Source organism: Delphinus delphis, chromosome 5 (genome assembly GCF_949987515.2).
Source record: "Delphinus delphis chromosome 5, mDelDel1.2, whole genome shotgun sequence".
Classification (NCBI taxonomy): domain Eukaryota; kingdom Metazoa; phylum Chordata; class Mammalia; order Artiodactyla; family Delphinidae; genus Delphinus; species Delphinus delphis.
In genome coordinates, this window is record NC_082687.1 from 34505477 (window position 1) to 34525609 (window position 20133).

Consider the following 20133-nt stretch of genomic DNA (forward strand, 5'->3'; position numbering starts at 1 on the left):
ATTACCTTAAAGACTGGAAATGAATTTACAACTGTGAATAGATTTGCAGCCCTAAAAAACAGCAAACTTTGGCAGGTTTTAAATAAAATAAAATAAAAATTTCAGTTTCATTAATTTATTCAAAACATACTTATCGAGTATGAATAGTTTGTCAAGCCAAGCACTGTGCTTGCTCTGAGAAAACTCCTTCAAAATTTCTTCAAAGTAATAATCAGCCAGGGACATTTAAATTAGATTTTGGACTGTAAAGCTTTTCTTTTGTTTTTCAAAAACTTCATAAAACCAACAATATTTGTAAATGGAAGAATTTGCTAATAATGTTTTTTCATAAAAATTCTGGAAATGCAATTCCATCCATACCACAGTATTAGATTTTACTATGAGAAGAATAATAAAGAATGCTTAACCGAACTATAAAGCAATGATTTAACTATTGTTCTGATTACTTTTACAGAGAACATTGAGAGTTATTCACTGAAAGTATAAAACACTGAATTTCAAGTTTAGAATTTTGTATATTTATCCTGAAATGTAAAATATTAATATTTTACATAATCAAAAGAAACCAAATTAACCATACAGTACTGATATATTGGGTTTTTTAAACTGATTCCCTTTCATAGCCAAAAAACCCTTGATTTATAAAAAGCATTATAAAAGTGATCCTAACGTGCACAAAGTTTAGTTCTAGTTATTTCCTCATAGGGTTGACCTTAAAGATGAACTTGTTATCTCCAAGTTGTGGTTTACCACAAACAAGCAAATCTGCTGTCAGTTAAATTTTATTTTCATACACACATTCAGAAAAAAACCAAGGACAATCATACAACTTCTTTAAATTTAAGAGTGGCTTTTTATTCATTAAAAAGTTGGAGATCTAAAACCTGTGAATTCATAGGTATTATTTTAACATAGTGATTTTTTTTCAGGGTTGGGCTAAACCTAACTAAAGAAGCAAAAATAAGAGAAGTGGTTTACTTTCCCATGTTCTCACATACCAATCTCATCACTGTCAAAGTCATCTGAGTATTCAGAACTTCTTTGTCTAGCTGAGCGAGCTGTAATTGCTTTTATTAGTTCATCCTGAAATGAGAACTGAAATCAATTTCTACCCAAATGTGGAGGTCTCATATATTGAATTAATTCTTTAAACAAATAATGCTTGATTAATAACTGCCTTAAAACTTAGGTTTCATTCATTTAACAGATATTCACTGAAAGCCTACCTTATGCCCTGCACCCAACCCTTAAGACTCAATGCAGAACATCACAGACAATTCCTTTCCTCATGGAGCTTTGGGTTAAATTAAAGAAGACAGACAACACCAAGCAAATGAATTGAAGGACTCAACTTAGGGTTCATTATAAATTGGCATTATGGAAGAAACTGGTATTCTTTATGATCTTTTGTTTCAGTGTATTGCTGTTAACAGATGTAATCAATACTGCAAATTTAGAGGCTGAGTTCAAAACTGTAGTGACTGGACAGAGAAAGCCTAAATGTTATAATGTTACACCGGGGGGGGGGGGAAACATTTTTTATATGAAAATGGCAATTAGAAGCTGCTATTCAACTTTTAAAAGCTAATTTAACTTTTAATATACTAAGAACCTAGTATTGAGTTTAGTTTGGTAGTCTTAAAGCCACACAGAAGAGTTGGTAATACTGGAGCCCAAATACAATCATCTGAAAAATTTCAAAAGAAACATGTATTTACTCCAGCTTTACATAGGACTGTTGTATTGAATAGAAGCACTTTCAAGTCCAATATTCCCAATACAGTGTTTACCTTTTAAAATTATTCAAAATAAAAATACTTTACCTGGAAAGTAGTTCTTTTGGTGACTTTTGGACTCTTTGTATATGCCAAAGTTGTGCTAAAAACTTCATCAGACATAGTGTTTATTTTAATTCTCTAATTTTATAAAATGGCTAACAAATGATAGGGATAATTCAACCTCTCATGGTGGCTGAAATATATAAAAAACAAATCAGACTTTTTTGCATGCTTGAGAATTTCCATTACTACACTTAGTACTCCCTCCCTGCCCCCAAAGCCAAACAAAAACCAGAAAAGCATCATATGAACATTGAGCTATATCTTCACTTTTAAGTAGCAGAGTAGTAAACAGAGTTTCTGTAAAGAAAAAGCAAATTCTACTATCAAACTTGTTTTCAGAAAAATAAAATTCAAACTGAAGTTATCCAAAAATATTTCTACAATTATTTTATTATCCTAAATAAGTTTTACAATTATTGCACTCATTTAAATAATGAGTGCAATAGGTTGTTGCCAATTAAAATAGAAACTTTTTCACCTCTCTTCCATTCGAAAAGTATAATATAGCCTACAAAACAGCCATACTTATTTAAAAGGCTACCAAGAAGACGACTGTCAGCATAAAGTACAGCAACGTTCCCCAACCTTTTTGGCACCAGGGACCAGTTTCGTGGAAGACAATTTTTCCACAGATGGTGGGTGGAGGGAATTGTTCGGGCAGTAATGCAAGCGATGGGGAGCGATGGGGGGCGGCAGATGAAGCTTCGCTCACTCGCCCGCCGTTCACCCACTGCTGTGCGGTCCGGTTCCTGTTTCCTAACAGGGGTCTGCGGCCTGGGGTTGGGGACCCCTGAAGTACAGAAGTCCCCTACATACCAATGAGTTCCATTCCGAGATTGTGTTTGTAAGTCCAATTTGTTCGTAAGTCCAACAAATTTAGCCTAGGTACCCAACAGTAGTACAGTACAACAACTAGCATATAGGCGCCGGCATCAGGTGAACAGGCAAGAAGAGTTACTGACTGGAGGAGGGAGAGGAGGTGGGAGATGGCAGAGTTGAAGGATTGTCAGCAATAGGAGACGGAGGGCAAGCTGCAATTTCACTCACGCCTAACGTTGATGGCACATGTTCTGCTTCCTGGCTGCATTCAATTCTATCTACCCTCTTGCTTCCGGGCATCCTGGGCTTGAAATAAAGATACTGAACTACTGTGCCCTATACAGTACTGTACAGTAAAGTACACAAAAGTACAACCACTTGTAGAGGACGCACACACGTGACAGTGTACACCATACACGTGAACTAACGTACGTGATTGGACGTGAGAACGCAGGTTCGAATCTTTTAAAGTTCGCAACTTGAAGGTTCATAGGTAGGGGAATTAGTGTACATAACTAAGAACATCACCATTTTTTTAAAAAAGTTTACATACAATGCTGGGAAAGAAAAAGATTGTAAATAGTGATATTTTTCCAGCCACTCTTCCCTCTCACAAGTGTTGAAATACTATTAGATAAAACAAAAAGAAGGGCTTCCCTGGTGGCGCAGTGGTTGAGAGTCCGCCTGCCGATGCAGGGGACACGGGTTCGTGCCGCGGCCCGGGAAGATCCCACATGCCGCGGAGCAGCTGGGCCCGTGAGCCATGGCCACTAAGCCTGCGCGTCCGGAGCCTGTGCTCCGCAACGGGAGAGGCCACAACAGTGAGAGGCCACAACAGTGAGAGGCCCGCGTACCGAGGGAAAAAAAAAAAAAAAAAAAAAGGAAGCTTCTGCGATGGACTGCATTAAAATCTCTGTTAAATGGTCCTGTGGACGTTTCCAGTGTTCCAGGCGGAGGCTGCTCACCCTCTCCGCCGCGCTCAGCAGCGCGGGGCGGGGGACTGCTCCGGCCCGGCCAGGTGGCGCCCTGTCCCTGCCCGCTCTGCCCCGTGTCGCCGACCAAGCACCCGCCGCTAGCAAAGTCGGTGCACAGCCGAGCGCCGCCTCCGCTCCGATTCTCCACAACCCCCAAGTCCCGCGGTCTGTACTCACTCTGCATTCCTGCGGATGTCTCCCCGCGACCGGAGGAACCAGCTGTTGGCCCCTCTCCTGGGCCTGCGGCTGGCTGCTCTCTGAGACCAACTCTGCAGCGAGCGAGGAGGCGGTACTAAGAACGCAGGTGGGAAGCGGTTGCTAGGAAACAGCGTCTCCGGGAGGAAGTGACATACCGCGCCGCAGGTCTCTCGGGTACCTAACACCGCCCTACAGCCCGCCGTGTCACTGGTGCGACCGCCCAGACGAAGGAAATGACATCAGCCCTGTGGGTCTGGGGAGAAGGGTGCTTTATAGGCCGCCTGTGCTTCAGTCATTACGTAGGAGACAGGACCTGTCCAGCTCCCACCTGCGAGCTGAGAGCTGGCGCTTGTCAGTGGAGTTAGGATCTTCAGCCGCACAAAGCACATCCATCGTTCGTTTTGCCACAGTTGTTACAGACATTAAGTTCTGCGAATCGCAGGAGTGTACTAACGGACTAGTGCACTGACAGATGGGACAGAATAGCAAGACAGAGACGTTTGCAGGCTCAGGAGTCAAACTGCGCGTTTGAATCCTGGTGCACCTCCCTCTGTCCGTGTGACATCGTGCAAGTTAACGTCTGTACACCCCAGTTTCCTCTTCTGTAAAATAAATAAATAAAGATAATAATATTAATAGCCACCTTAATAGCGTTGCTGTCAGTACTGAATGAAATCATGCAGATGGAATACTTGGAAGAGTGCCTGGGATTGCATTCTGTCAATGTTAGATACTCTCTTTGTGCAACTCAGCCACAAAGGGCCTGGATAGAAGTCATCCCTTGTCGACACAGCTGAAAACCCATTCCGAGTGTTTCTTTAATGTAAAGTTCCCCGCTTTGTATATGTACTCAGTGGATAATCTGGCTAAAATCAAACCAGTCCACAAAATTATCTAATAGGCAGAGGACTGTGTGCTGATAAGGTAACCAAAATCAACACCACTTAATTAGGATAGGTAATCCTTAAACAAATACTTTTCTTTAAAGACTTTAAAATAACAAGGATTTCTACTTTTTTTTATATTTAAAAGAAGCTCAATCCTAAATTGTCTGAATGCAGTTATTATTCACTGACAAGTAATTAAACTTGTTGCCGGTATTTTTCCCCTGACTCTGAAATTTATTTTCACTTGTTCAACAATTATTTATAAACAAATCACACTGAGATATAAGTTTAATAAATCAATGTGTTGAAAAACCAAATGTGCATAACAAGAAATACGAAACTTAGTGTAAAAAAACAGCCTATGCTTTTAACAATATGTGCAGTGCAATTTTTTAAATACTACGTTCAGTTTATGCGCAACTTGTCCTTGTTTGAAAAACTCAGTTTGATCAACATTTGCTTAACTTTGATGTTTTCAAACATTTTTGGATGTCTGCATCAAAGATTTTTCATTCACCACATACTGTTAACTTTCTGACCCATATAAGTTATTAATCAACAAATATGATTCCATCATAGTACCTGTGTCCACAAGGAAAGGACAATGTCCACATTTTCCTTATATGTGAAGTACTAATTTGCTTATGTTGAAATAGTTATATTCATTCAAAATGCTCTGTTCATTTTTTTCATCCATTTGGCTAATATAGTTTTCACTTAGATACAGCTTAAGAAAATAAAATTCAAAAAGATATTAATAAAAAGAGCCTTTAAGGAAAGAGTCTATCTTTTTTTACAGAACCCACTAGATTTTATTTTTAACTTAATTCAAAATAATTAATACAGGATATAAAAGCTATGCCATACGTAGCTATAGTAAATAAGACAGTTAACCTGAACTAGTTAATTTCTCACAAGCCCTAAGGCACAATGTCTTTCCACTATTACGTTAAGCAGCAGAATATTATGCATTTTATTAATATTTTCAGGTAGCTTCAGTATAATAATATGTTAATAACATTATATAAACCTGAATTAATAGCATGATGTTTTCTGATGTATAGTTTGCAATAATAACTGTTGAACGAATGAAATCAAGAATAAACAAATAGCATTTAAAGCTGAAAAATAATTTTTGGAACATTCCTATAAAAGCTCATGGATACTCAAGAAAATGAAAACACTCCAACACACAAAATTTCAGTAGCTTATGTAACATTTTCTCTATATTTCACTTTTCTAATATGTATTTGACCACAGAAGTATTTGCCTAGCAAACTTTTTTGAGTTTACTACTCTTTTCATTTCCAAACTTTGCCTTCATTCATTCATTCAATAAGTAAGTATACCCGTAACATTTTGGGTCAGATTTGGTGAGTTCCAAGGGTAAAGCAGACTACGTCCCTGCCTGGGGATCCTGTAGACTAGAGAGAGCTAGAAGGCTGGGTAAACACATAATGACTGTACACTGTGAGAATTTCTCTATAGGAATACAAAGTAAGAAGCTCTGAAGAGAGAAAAATTCTTCCTGGAGGTTCTAAAGAGTTTTCACAGAGAAAGTGAATTCAAGTTGATTAATGAATTTAGGAGATAAGGAGGGATTTTAAGCAGAGGAAATGGTCTATGAATATGGAGGCTAACACTGTTCTATCTGAGGGGCAAGGAGGGGAGTGAGAAGCTCCACTTCCAGATCAAGAAGCAAATGAAAAGTGACTCTTCTTCAAAATTTCCCTGCCTTCACAAGAACAGGCAAATTGTTAAGTCTTCTGACGGGCAGTTAGAGAAAATTGATCTTGTACTCACAGGCAGTGCTGGTTGAAAACATACAGCACGTGTCTAACATCTTGAGAAGTATGTTACAAAAGCAAATCCCTCTGGGTGTCAACTGATAAAGATTATATTTGCATTAAACATTGAATGCCTATGTTGGCAGAGGATAGGAGAAAGAGTCCAGATTCAAGTGCACTTATCAATCAATACCAGGGCCGATTTGTGGGAGAAGAACAGCAAGAAGCTTATAGAAGGTGAATATCAGAATCTTGAAGAAAGACAAACATGACGAACTACACTGGCCATCTTTAGTCAAATATAGCAGTATGTATTTTGGGGCTGTTAAGCAGACATACATGAATACAGCAAGAGAAGCCTGATTCCTCATAATTCGAACTCAGAAGCTGTAATTCAAACAAGTACCTACAGTGCGATTTTTTTCCCCATGTTAGTTTACAACTGTATTCAGCTAAGAGGTGCAAAGGTGACTTGGAGAGAAAGCACTTCCACTGCCTAAACAGGCTTGTGTTCTGTGCAGTAATCCTATGTGTCTTCTGAAAGCGAGAGGAAAGGAATTTCAGGCATGATATACTTTTTCTGTAAAAAAACAAAACAAAACAAATCATTCCCAAAGGAAGCAGGACTTCGTGAATTGTTCCTGAGCTCAGCAATATTCTTGCATCTCCAGCTAAATGAAGAGACGGACTTAGGTTAATTTCCTAGGGTGACTAGAAATGAATGCCTTTAAGACTGTTGCAAGGCTTGCATCCTACTGGGTAAAACATACGGATTTTTGCAAGCTACTAGGAGGAACGGGAGAACATACCAAAGACTGGGAGACTGACCTTAGGCCAGTGACCAAGAGATGAAAGCATTGGGGAAGGACTGGTCTTTTCGAGACTTATATGGGCCACAGTTGAAATGCTTCTCCATAAGGTGTTTGACCAAGAATGGTTAAGACACAAGTTTTCACCCCTCCTAGCAGAAACAGATTCCTCTCCTATGTACAAGGCCTTTCTTCACACCCACGTGTACCAAGGCCAGGCACGGACGTTTCAGTGAAGAATAATATTAGGAAGGATGGAATACCCAGTGCAGTTAGAGGTCTGGTGATCTTCAGCTGAGCACTGCCAAGGGTGGTATGAAATGGCAAGTAAAACCGTTTGTGAAAACAATTCGTAGGAAGAGGCTTTGGGTTACCGGGTTAGATCTGTTTCTCTTCCATGGAAAGTAGGGCTTACTTACTGTCTATAGCAGAGAAAGTCTAGGTGCAGAGACCTTTCCTTAGGTGGATGATCAAATGGAAGTCAAGTGCATGGGGAGCCCTGTTAAGGGGACAGCCAAGCAAGATAAGAGGAGTCACTTGAAAAGTGCACTCGTCTTAGGGTAGCTGGTACAAGCAACCACTGTGTGAAATCTGTATCCTGCGAGCCATGGGTAGTCGGATGCATGATAGATACCTGAAATTTCACACATTGTATTGATTCACCACGTGAAACTCTTCGGTCACACCAGAAACAGGCTACTATTCGTCTGACAGCCTGCACTACAACAGTTTCCTCAGCTTAGTTTATAGCTGCCTTCAGGTAAGAGATGCAAGCCTGAGTTGGCTAGAAAGCATTTCCACTATTAAAAGGCCCGTATTCCGACCAGTAAATATTTTTGTCCTCTCAAACTGAGACGAAAGGAATTTCATTAATGGTGTACTGTCTCTGTCAAAGAGTCACCACCAGAGGAAGCAGGGTGTGAAAATGGTTGCAGAGTTCTAAAATACTCTTCGTCTTCAGCCGAATGACGAGAAGGGCTCAGCTTAGTTTCCTAGTGTGACGAGAGGCAAATGCCTTTAAGTTTGTATGAAAGGCTGATGTCCTACTGGTAAAACATATGTGAGTATACCTAGCCACAAAGAGGATGGCTGAGAAGACACTGACCTCTGTGGAGACGCACTTTCGCACTTGGATAACGAGAGAAGAGCTGTAGGTGTAAGACATGTATCTGCTGCTTCTATGGCCTAAACGGAACACCCTCCTCCCTGTGGTATTTAACTGAGAATGAGAGGGAAAAGCGTACAACCAGCCAAAGAGAAGTAGCTTCCTTTCTGAAGCAGAAAGCCTTTCTGCAATGCTATGTGAAGGGCCTTGTGTTCCAGGTGGGTGAGAAAAAGGTAATGTTACAGAAGGAAAAAATCGCAGTGTGCATGGAGACCGAGCAGTGCCCAGGGGAGTTTTACCAATGGCAGCTTTCATTGCGAAAGTTGACAGTTTAGTGGAAGTATTTGAAAGGCTGAATCCTTAGTGTTACTTGGTTAGACCTGTCTCTCTTACACAGAGAGAAGGGCTTGCTTACTGGGTACTGCAGGGAAAGACTAGGTGCAGATACCTCTCCTTAGGTGGATGATCAAAAGAAATTCAAGTGCATGGGGAGCCCTGTTAAAGGGACAACCGGGCAAATTAAGAAGAGGCACTTTAAAAATGCATTCATCTCAGCGTACAGGATAGAATCGTCTAGAGTGAAGGCTGTGTGAAATGTGTATCCTATGAGCTGTTCTCCAAAGGCCACGGGTGAGTCTGATGCATGCTAGATCTCAGAAACTTCACACATTGTATTCATTCACCTTTTGAAACTCTTCGCTCACTTCCAAATAAGGCTACAACCCCTCTGGCAGGCCTACACAATGACGGTTTCCTCACGTTAGTTTATATCTGTAAGAGGGGCAAGGGTGAGTTGGCTAGAAAGCGTTTCCACTGCCTTAAAAGATCTGTATTCCAACCAGAAAACATTTTTGTCTTTTCAAATTGAGAAGAAGGGAAATACGGGCACTGTGTGCTGTCTCTGTCAAAGAGTCATCCACAGAGGGAGCAGTGTGTGAGAATGGTTGCAGAGTTCTGCAATACTCTTCATTTCAGCCGAATGACAAAAAGCACTCAGCTTAGTTTCCGAGGGTAACTACAGGCAAATGCATTTTACTTTTTTTGAAAGGCTGGTGTCCTACTGGTAAAACACATGTGCGTTTTCAAGCCAAAATAAGGACGGTTGAGAAGACACCAACCTCTGTGGAGATGGACTATCGTGCTTGGATCAAGCCAGGAAAGCTGCAGGCATAGGGCTTTGGTCGCTGCTGCTTCTAGGGCCTAACCTGAAGACCCTCCTCCCGGTGGTATTTAACTGAGAATGGTAGGGAAAAACCTTCAACCTGCCACAAAGAAGTACCTTCCTTTCTGAAGCAGAAACGCTTTCTTCAACGCTATATGAAGGGCCTTCTCTTCCAGAGGGCTGAGAAAAAGATAATATTACAAAAGGAGAAATTCACACTGTTCGTGGAATCCTGGTGATGCTCAGAGGAGTTTTGCCGAGGGTAGATTTCATCGTGAACGTTGACCATTTGGTGGAAGCATTTGCAAGGGCCAAGTTTAATGTTGCCTGGTTAGACCTGCCTCTCGTACACGGAGAGTAGGACTTGCTCACTGGATACTGCAGAGAAAGTCTAGGGGCAGAGCCATCACCTTAGGTGGAGGATCAAGTGCAAAGGGAGCACTGTTAAAGGGACAACGAGGCAAGATAAGAAGCAGCACTCGTCTCAGCGTAAAAGGTAGAAGCGTCTAGAGTGAAGACTGTGAAATGAGTATCCTACGAACTGCACTCCGGAGGCCAAGGGTGAGTCTGATGCAAGCGAGATTTCAGGTATTTCACACATTGTATCGATTTGGCTTTTGAAACTCTTGGGTCACTTTGGAATAAGGCTACAATTCCGGCTTGCATACACTCTATTGCAGAGAAAGTCTAGGGAGCAGCACTCTGTCCTTTGGGGGATGACCATGTGGAAGTCAAGTACCTGGGGAGCTCTGTTAACTCGACAGTCCAAGCAAGATGTGAAGAGCCACTTGAAAACTGCACTCATCTCCGTGTACCCGGTAGAAGCAACCACTGTGTGAAATTTGTATCCTGCGAGCTGCTCTCCTTAGGTCATGGGTGATTCGGAGGTGTGCTCGCTTTTAGAAATTTCACACACTGTATTGATTCGGCATGTGAGACTCCTCAGTCACAATAACACAGGCTACTATTCGCCCGGCAAGCCGGCACTACAACGGTCTCCTCTCGTTAGTTTATAGCTGCCTTCAGGTAGGAGGTGCAAGCCTGAGTTGGCTAGACAGTGTTTCCTCTATGTAAAAAGGCCCGTTTCCGGAGCAGTAAACATTGTTGTCCTGTCACATGGAGACGAACAGGATTTCGCTCACGGTGTACTGTCTCTGTCATGGAGTCCCCACCAGAGGAAGCTGGGTGGGTGGGTGAAAAGTTGCAGAGCTCTGAAATACACTTCGCCTTCAGCCGAAAGACGAGAAGTGCTCAGTTTACTTTCCTAGGGTGAGTAGAGGCGAATTCCTTTAGTTTGCATGAAAGGCTGGTATCTAACTGGTAAAATATATGTGAGATTTCCTAGCCAGAAGGAGGATGGTTGAGAAGACAACGACCTCAGTGGAGAGGGACTTCGTGCTTGGCCTCAAGCAAGGAGAGCTTCAGGTATAGGGCTTTGGTCGCTGCTGGTTTTATAGCTTAAGCTGAACACCCTCCTCCCTGTGGAAGTTAACTGAGAAGGACAGGAAAAAGCATTCCAGCTGCAAAGGAGAAGGACTTTTCTTCCTGAGGCAGAAAGCCTGTTTGCAATGCCATGGGAGGGGCCTTGCTTCCTGGTGGGTGAGAAAAAGGTAATGTTACAGAAGGAGAAATTGCCACTCTCTGTGGAGCCCTGGCGTTGCTCAGAGTTTTGCTGAGGGCAGCTTTCATTGGGAACGGTGACCACTGGTGGAATCATTTGAAAGGCTGAGTCTTTAGTGTTACCTGGGGAGACCTGTCTCTCTTACACAGAGAGTAGGGCTTGCTTCCTGGGGACTGCAGGGAATTCTACGTGCCGAGCCCTCTCCTTAGGTGGATGATCTAATGGAAGTCAAGTGCGCCGGGCACCCTTAAGGGCACAACCAGGCATATTAACAAGAGGCACTTGAAACCTGCATTCACCTCAGTGAGCACGGTAGCATCGCCGACAGTGAAGGATGTGTAAAATGTGCATCCTACGAGCTGCTCTCCGAAGGCCATGGGGGAGTCTGACGCATGCTACGTCTCAGAATCTTCACACATTAGGTTGAATCGGCTTTGGAAACTCTTTGGTCTCTTTGAATAAGGCTAAAATTCCACTAGCAATGCTACATTACAACGGTTTCCTCACGTTACTTTGCACCTAGGACAGATGGTGAAAGCAAAGCTATACAGACAGAATCTCACACAGAAGCATACACATACACACTCACAAAAAGAGGAAAGGGGAAAAAAATAATCTATCTTGCTCCCAAAGTCCACCTCCTCAATTTGGAATGATTCGTTGTCTATTCAGGTATTCCACAGACGCAGGGTACATCAAGTTGATTGTGGAGCTTTAATCTGCTGCTTCTGAGGCTGCTGCGAGAAATTTCCCTTTCTCTTCTTTGTTCACACAGCTCCCAGGGCTCAGCTTTGGATTTGGCCCCGCCTCTGCGTGTAGATCGCCTGAGGGCATCTGTTCTTCACTCAGACAGGACGGGGTTAATGGAGCCGCTGATTCGGGGGATCTGGCTCACTCAAGCTGCAGGGACAGAGGGGTACGGATGCGGGGCGAGCCTGCAGCGGCAGAGGCCGGCGTGACGTTGCACCAGCCAGAGACGCGTCGTGCATTCTCCAGGGGAAATTGTCCCTGGATCACGGGACCCTGGCAGTGGCGGGCTGCAGAAGCTCCCGGGAGGGGAGGTGGGGATAGTGACCTGTGCTCGCACACGGGCTTCTTGGTGGCTGCAGCAGAAGCTTTAGCGTCTAATGCCCGTCTCTGGGGTCCGCGCTGATAGTCGCGGCTTGCGCCCGTCTCTGGAGCTCCTCTAAGCGGTGCTCTTAATCCCCTCTTGTAGCGCACCAGGAAACAAAGAGGCAAGGATAAGCCTCTTGTCTCTTTGGCTGCTGCAGACTTTTCCCGGACTCCCTCCCGGCTAGCCTTGGCGCACTAACCCCTTCAGGCTGTGTTCACGCCACCAACCCCAGTGCTCTCCCTGGGGTGTAAGCTCCGAAGCCCAAGCCTCAGCTACTAGCCCACGCCTGTCCTGGCGGGTGAGCAGACAAGCCTATCGGGCTGGCAAGTGCTGGTCGGCACCTCTCCTCTGTGTGGGAATCTCTCCGTTTTGCCCTCCGCACCCCTGTTGCTGTGCTCTCCTCCAGGGCTCTGAAGCTTCCCCCCTCCGCCACCTGCAGTCTCTGCCCTCGAAGGGGCTTCTAGCGTGTGGAAACCTTTCCTCCTTCACAGCTCCCTCCGACTGGGCAGGTCCCATCCCTATTCTTTTGTCTCTGTTTTTTCTTTTTTCTTTTGCCCTACCCAGGTACCTGGGGGAGTTCCTTGCCTTTTGGGAGGTCTGAGGTCTTATGCCAGTGTTCAGTGGGTGTTCTATAGGAGCAGTTCAACGTGTAGATGTATCTCTGAGGTATCCGTGGGGAGGAAGGTGATCTCCGCGTCCTACTCTTACACGATCTTCTCCTGTCTCTAATTTCTAATTTCTGGTAGGAGCAGATACCTGCCATCAGCAGATGGCATACATACACTGTTAGTAATCTTCACAACCATTTGAGCTGGCTAAACTGAGTGAGCAAGGTCAGAATTATTGAATGAATGAATGAATGAGTAAAAAGATCACTAGCTTTAACGTATCTGGGAAAGTAATAGTCTAACCAAGTTTCAATCCACAAGCATATATTTACAATTCTGAAAACTTCTACATAATTACAAATGGGACAATAGTAGTCAATTACTATTTGGATAAAGAACAGATACAAGTTAGCACAACGTAGTTTACAAACGTACAATTAGACGGAAGAAAATAAGGTCACTTCTATATAGTTATTTCTATCTTTGTTTATTTCATGTTGGTCTCCTAACCTGACTGTAAACTCCCAAAAGGCAGGGACCACATCAATTTTGCCTACCGCTGTATTGCCAGCTCCAAGCAGTTTTTTGCATTCATGGTACAAGTAACTGGCTATTTCTTTATTTCTAGTATAGTCATCCCCAGACATTTACATACAGAGATACATATTACTTTCTTATAAATTACTTTATTCTTTATTTAGAGTTAGGGCATGCCATTGGTTGTTTTTTTATTTAAGTTCAAAACTAGGTTGTATTTATCTATGAATTCCATTTCTGGATACTAAAGGAGGTATTAAAAAGTATTTGCTATAAAAAGGGAAAATGGAGTATGACGGGGTTGAGAGCCAGGGCTCTATATGGTGAATTCAGATTTCTCGAAGAATACGGTATTAAGTTTCACTCACCTTTATTAAAGGAACTTTGACAGCAATGAAACGAGTCCCAGGCATCCGCTGTCCACCTGGGAGATAGTCCTTCCACCTGTTAATATATTTTTTGTTAGGCAAATTTTATGGTAGGCTGTCTCCCTGCATAGGATGAATGCGCCTTGAAAATGGAAATCATATCCCTCTATGGTAGGTCCCTCTTCTTGCTGCTTTGCATTTTGCTGCTCCACTTACTCAACCCCACCTAGTAATAATCTATACTTCCCTTGTTCCTGTTCTCCCATCTTGAAAACAGATAAAAGGCAACAAAACAATGCAACGGTCTCAACAAATCAGGGATATCTAAAACCAGAGATGGCCAGAACTTCTGTATCCCTGATAGAACCTAGCCCACTGTTGACTACTAAGGTATCATATCATTAATACATGCGTGTTGACTGAAATAGTTTAAACTCAATTCTTCCACTTCATAATTTACTTTTAGTCCTTATACAAAACCTGATAATAAAATTCCTTAATGCTAGGAATCACAGTGAAAAATAATATCTGAACTGACTTCTGTAAGATGAGTTAGAACTAAGCTTAATTCAGTGTATCTGAAGCATAGAAGGTGAGGGCAATAGTGGCACAAGATGGGGCTAGAGAAGCAGAGAGGGTTCTAGACCACGCAGAGTCTTAAAGGCCAACAGTTTGTTTTCTATTCTCAAAACAATGTCTTGAGCGATGTCTATGAGCAATGTTCCAACTTGCTTTTAAGGTTTCTAGTATGCAGGATGGATTGGAAGGAAACAAGATATATGGACACTAGTTAGGACCTAATTGCAACAGACACGTAAGTTCAGTTTTAGGATGTTGAGGAAGAGTTGACAGCTTTGGGAGAAATTCAGGAGATAAACTGAAGCGGGCTTAATGGGGTATGAGATGGAGGAAAGGATGGTCTTAGGGAATTAAAGGGTTTACTACACACATGTGCAAAGCCTCAAAATTAATCATCTGAACGTACAGAGGTAGATCTCTCAAATGACACCGGTTAGGAAGCAACAGTACGCCCTTTATCATTCCAAGAGACAACACAAATCAGCTGTCTCCATGGAAAATTCGGCACTACCGGTGCGTTTTTTCACTCAAACTTAGTTCCAGTAACTAGTACGCACATTTTCTGTGCCTAAACAACACAGCTTGAGGAACTGAAGGAGATTCCATGTTGGCCATTAAGGAGTGTCCCCAACACTGACAGTCCCATCTTAAAAAGCAGTCCCTCTGCATTTTATCCGAGGAGCCATTGCCAGAGCCTCCCTTGTAAAACGATGGGGAGAAATCAGAACATCACACTGTCCTTTTCAGCTACCGTGAACTGAGGCGCGAGACGACCAATACCCCCTAGCACAGTGCGGACGGGCCAGCGCGCGGGGGCAACTGTGACAGGCGACAGCACAAGAGACGAAGCCCAGGCCCAGGGGCTCTGAGCTCCACCGGCAACGCCCAGTGGCCAAGGCGTATTACCTTGCCGGGATGTGCTTTCCGCCTTTCCTCCTGGCCAACGAAAGTCCGGAAAAGCCGCGACGCTGACCACAGCGCCCGCGGGCATGATGCCACTGGCTCACGTCACCCCCAACATACCGCCCACCCAACGCCAGGAGTGACAAAGTCGCCAACCCGCCGCCCCCGGTGCCAGCACTAGGCCACGAACCACAGGCGCCCAGGCACAAGCCCACGCAGCTCGCGGACCACCTTCTACTGCGCACGCGCTGCCGCGCGTGGAGATGACGTCATCACGCAGGCGGATTAACGCGCTTGATTAGTAAAGAGGATTCTGATGCCTGCAATTTCCCTCCTTAGCCGGAGGCTGGTAGCACACATCCATTAGTTCCTGTGTGTACCCTTCAGAATTCCAATCATACGGGACATGGAAAGTTGTCCCACTCTCCCAGTTTCTTGTGTGGTTCTTTCAGATATTTCCCAAGTGCTTACGTTCACACTTGTATCTTCTTTGTAAGTATTTGTACCTAACAGATATCCTGTGTTTTATAGAAGAGCAGGCATACTATATACTACATACTATATACATAGTCTACAATGTGTCTTATCTGCATAGTGACGCTGTTATCTTTCTGAAATATAAACTTGGCTGGATTGCTCTGTTGCTTAAACATCTTCACTTAGCACAGAATAAAGCCCAAGTTTTTAGCACAGCACTGAGAACTCTTCATAAACAAATATCAGTCTGTCTCTCCAACTGAATTATAAGTTCAAACTATGACTTACAAGGACCTACATCATCCACCTCCCTCCTTTGCCCTGCCAGCCTAGCCTCCCTGATCTCATCCTCTACTGCCCTGCCCTCACTCACTTTCCCCTGTCCAGCCCCACTGGCTTCCTTACTATTCCTCAAACATGCCAAGCACAATCGTGCCTCAGGAACTTTGCACATACTATTCCTTCTGCTTCACAACACACCCTCCCACCCCATCTCCACTCTCCCAGAACACACCCTCCCACCCCATCTCCACTCTCCCACATATCCAATGGCTTGTTTCTCACTTCAAGGCTCTGCTCAATCGACATCTTAATAGAGGGGACTTCCCTGATCACCTACCACATTCCCTCGCCTCTTCACCTTCTTTTGTTATTCTCCAAAGCATTTACCACCACTTGACACTCCATATATTGACTTATTTATTCATCTCTCTCCCCCACGAGAATGTAAAGTACGTAAGGGCAAGAACTTTGTTCTCTTGCTACTTCCTACAACAGTGCCTTCAACTTAGCAGGTGTTATACAAATATTGGCTGAAAATGAATGTATGAATTCTTTGCCCTTTCACACGACCCTCTAGTCACACCAGAGGCTGCCCCTCCAGAGCACAAGTTCAACCTGTGCCTTTTGTACCTGTTCCCAATACCTGGGCTGTCCTTTCCTCATTCCGGCAAAATCCTCTTCCTCCAAGCCCAGCTCAAACGCTGTCTCCTCAGTCAGGCCCTTCCTCAATTTCTCCTCTATATTCCTGCTGCACTTGATTCTTTTATCATAATTAACCCACTTATAGTCACTACATGTTTATCTTCCTAGATAACTGTAAGTTGCTACTGAACAAAGACTTCTACTCACCTCTGTATCCCCGTGCCCTAACAACAAACCTATAAGGCTCTCGGTGTTCACTGAAACAATTTATTTTCTGAGTCTCTACCAATTCTAGGGAGTGGACAGTATAGTCTCCTCCTCATTATCAGTGAGCCTGGCATCTGTGGGAGGACCTTATAGCAGAGGAAGTCACCAATGGATCATAACTAAGGTCCTAAGACTGCCATGGCAGAGAGCATGGTGAAGTTAGCCCACTGCATGCAGACGACCCTCAGAGGAGTCAGCATATGCAATGGGCTACACTTGGTATAACATGTGAACAGTCAAGGTTTACAAACATGTTCTCATGCACTTGTAAGGAACTTCTAGCCCACGCGGAGCAGACAGAACACACACAAAGGAGCCCGGAGGAAGTGAGTAGGCTGGCAGCTGAACCCTAACATCTTAAGAGGTAACATTTCTGTGACTACAGTTTACACAAATCAGATCATTTGCCTCCTTTCTAGACACCCTGGTTATCACAGGACAGGCCAAGCCTCTCAAGTTTTAAAGCTAAAGTATAGGGTAGATCTGTGAATAGGGCTTAAGATATTTAAGAGCTCGTACCTGCATTAAGCAATCAGGTTATAGAATGAAAATTTATCTTGAACTTCCAGTCTCTCCCTCTCTCTCTCACCTCCTATCCCCTATCTTCCCACCTCCATCTCTATTCCTTCTCCCCTACTCCCTGTTTTAGGTATATATGTGCATCATTTTACGTATACACGGAATATTTACTGTCTGTTAGATTTACTTAATAAAGTGCACACTCCTCAGGCTAAATTTAGAAAGAGGACAAAATGAACACTTTCTCATGGGGGTCAGTGGTGTTCCAAAGACAAAAGATTCCTCAGTCTTAAAACCTGGCAAACACCATGTTCCTTCTGATAGTTAGAGGCTACAGAAAGGCAAGTGGATCCTTGAAATTCACATGCCATTAAGACCTACTATCAACAGAGTAGATCTTAAGGCAGAAACAAGAAAACACCAGCCTTTTAAGTTCTTCCCGTCTGAAGATGAGAATAAGAGGTGGTAGCGTTCTTCCTCACGTGCACCCAAAGTGTAAAAGCAGCAAAAATATCTTAAACACATATGATGAGGAAGCCACTCTTCTGGTCCACTCGGTTTTGTTTTGCCTCTAGGGATCTGTCTCACTCCGAACCTTTGCTTTTTGTTTTCTCTTTTATATACGCTAAGAACCTGAGAGTCTTAACCTTTTCTTCCACCTCTCAACCAATAAATAGGACAAAAGAACATTTTTATGTTATGTATTTTCCATTCAAATTTTTAAAAAAGAGATAAGTAAGCTAGTTCAGTTCATATTTCTCACAAAAATCACTTTCCAAACTAAACTAAATTGTTTGTGACCATCAACAGGAAAAACACCGTACTCTATTAGCACCAGCTGACATTTCCACCTCCATGTTACCAAACACAACAGGCCTAATGTCAGAACTATTAAAAATGTTAAAAATCCCCAACCCCACTCAAAAGGCATACCAAAGTTCAGGTAAAGGAAAAGGAAAAAACAAACAAACACGAAAACAACTCACCATTATCTTTACTTTCTTTCAGAAACCCATTAACAGCGCACTGGAAGTTAAAACTAGTGTCGTCATCTGGCACCTGATGCCCAATTGTACAAATTTTTAAATAAGGAATGGTTTCTGCTAAGTCCTATAAGGCAAAACCATGAAAATATGTATTATTTCCTTTTTAGGGAAAGAATAAAAAATTAATTAGAGGAGGCAGAATATAAACCAGGAGAGTACATTAAACTTAGTATGTCAGTCATTCTGATAAGAGCCATTTTTTCCAAAGCTGCTTTAACCAGTAATTATCACTAGATTTTCCTTAAAACTGCAGAATGGACAGTTACTAGGCATGCAAAAGGAAAAGCAAATCTATGTGAATGAATGCACATGTAACTCAAAATGATATAAACAGTTCTACCTACATTTATGTTCTATCTTACATTTCAAGGGCCATAAAGTGGCTGTGATTTAAGTAGAATAGAGTCAGAAGAACTTGGATTCGAGTTAGGAAATAGAGCCAATTTCAGGCATTGTTGAGAACTGGTATTCTTGGGGTGGGAGAAAGTAGACTATCCATAGAAGACAGAAAAGGATAAGTGAAAATTCTCTAGTTCTGAATTTAAATGGAAAGTAGCAGTATGAACCTATGACATATTTTAAAAATATTAAAAACAAACATACATATTTCCTAGCTCTGACCACCGAAAAAGTCTAGAAACAACTGATGTCATGTCAAAAGGACTCAGGAGTCCCTGGGAAGCTCCAACTGGCCAAAGGTAGGGCCTCAGTTAGAATGATAACTGTAACGGAGTCCACGGTGATATGAATAAATAAATTTTACAAAACTGGTCACCACTGGAGGATATTTGTGAATCAACTCATTATTCTGAAAACTGTTAAATAAAAGAAGAGAATCATGCCTCTACAACTGGGCAACCAAATAGCTGATGAGGGGAGTCTTCTCCTCAGAGAAATATACGCAGCTAATAAGTGAAGAAAAGAACAACAGAATTCACCATTTTTTGAAGTCTCAACTGAACTAATGGATGTCGGTACGAATCATCAGTGACTGCTAATATCACAGAAAGAGACAATTACCTATGTCTCCATGGAAGAACACATCATCACCTATGACACTGTCTTGCCAAAACAAAACATGCAAGCTTCATTCTGATCAACTACCAATTTACAGGAAATAAAAGGATTGAAGAATACGTTACCAGCACATGGAATGTAATCATCAAAATACAGATGGGACAAATTACCTGGTTTCTTTACAAATAAAATTCAAGGAGGACAAAACAGTGAGAGAGACATGGAGGGAGAACCTAGAGATTAAACAAGACTTCAGAGACCGAACAATCAACGGCAAAGGGTGGACCATCTTCGGATCTAATTCAAAATTCTTAAAAACAACTTTTTATGACATTTAGGAGACAACTGCAAATTTGAGCACTCACTGGGTATTTAATATTAAAACATGATATTAAGGAATAAAAGTCCTATATTTTAAATACACATTCCAAAATTATATAGGTGTAATTACATGTTGTCTCGGAGCTGCTTCAAGATAATATGGAATGGGGTGAAACAGGTGGGGGTATAGATAAAACATGACAGCCATCAGTTGGTAAATAATAAAGCCGGATGAGTTCATGGGTATACA

The 20133-nt window shown here is 42.6% G+C and overlaps 1 protein-coding gene and 1 long non-coding RNA gene across 6 annotated transcripts in view; both read right to left on the reverse strand.

Annotated features, from left to right (window-relative positions):
* MAP9 (microtubule associated protein 9) overlaps positions 1-3894 on the reverse strand; it is a 36933-nt gene extending 33039 nt beyond the window's left edge. For all 5 annotated transcript variants that reach the window (XR_009519508.1, XR_009519509.1, XM_060012181.1 and 2 more), the window contains exons 1-3: positions 3812-3894; positions 1824-1971; positions 999-1083 (exon numbers count right to left, since the gene is read on the reverse strand). Coding sequence is in view for 3 of the 5 variants with exons in the window: in XM_060012181.1 (XP_059868164.1) it covers positions 999-1083; positions 1824-1898 (160 nt within the window). In the remaining 2 variants the exon portion in view is untranslated. The remainder of the gene's footprint in view (positions 1-998; positions 1084-1823; positions 1972-3811) is intronic.
* Positions 3895-4010: 116 nt separating this feature from the next.
* On the reverse strand, positions 4011-5398 carry LOC132425347 (uncharacterized). Its single transcript, XR_009519428.1, has 3 exons — positions 5302-5398; positions 4161-4434; positions 4011-4085 (listed from the first exon to the last, which is right to left on the reverse strand). It is a non-coding gene; the product is annotated as an uncharacterized lncRNA (long non-coding RNA).
* Between the last annotated feature and the right edge of the window lie 14735 nt (positions 5399-20133).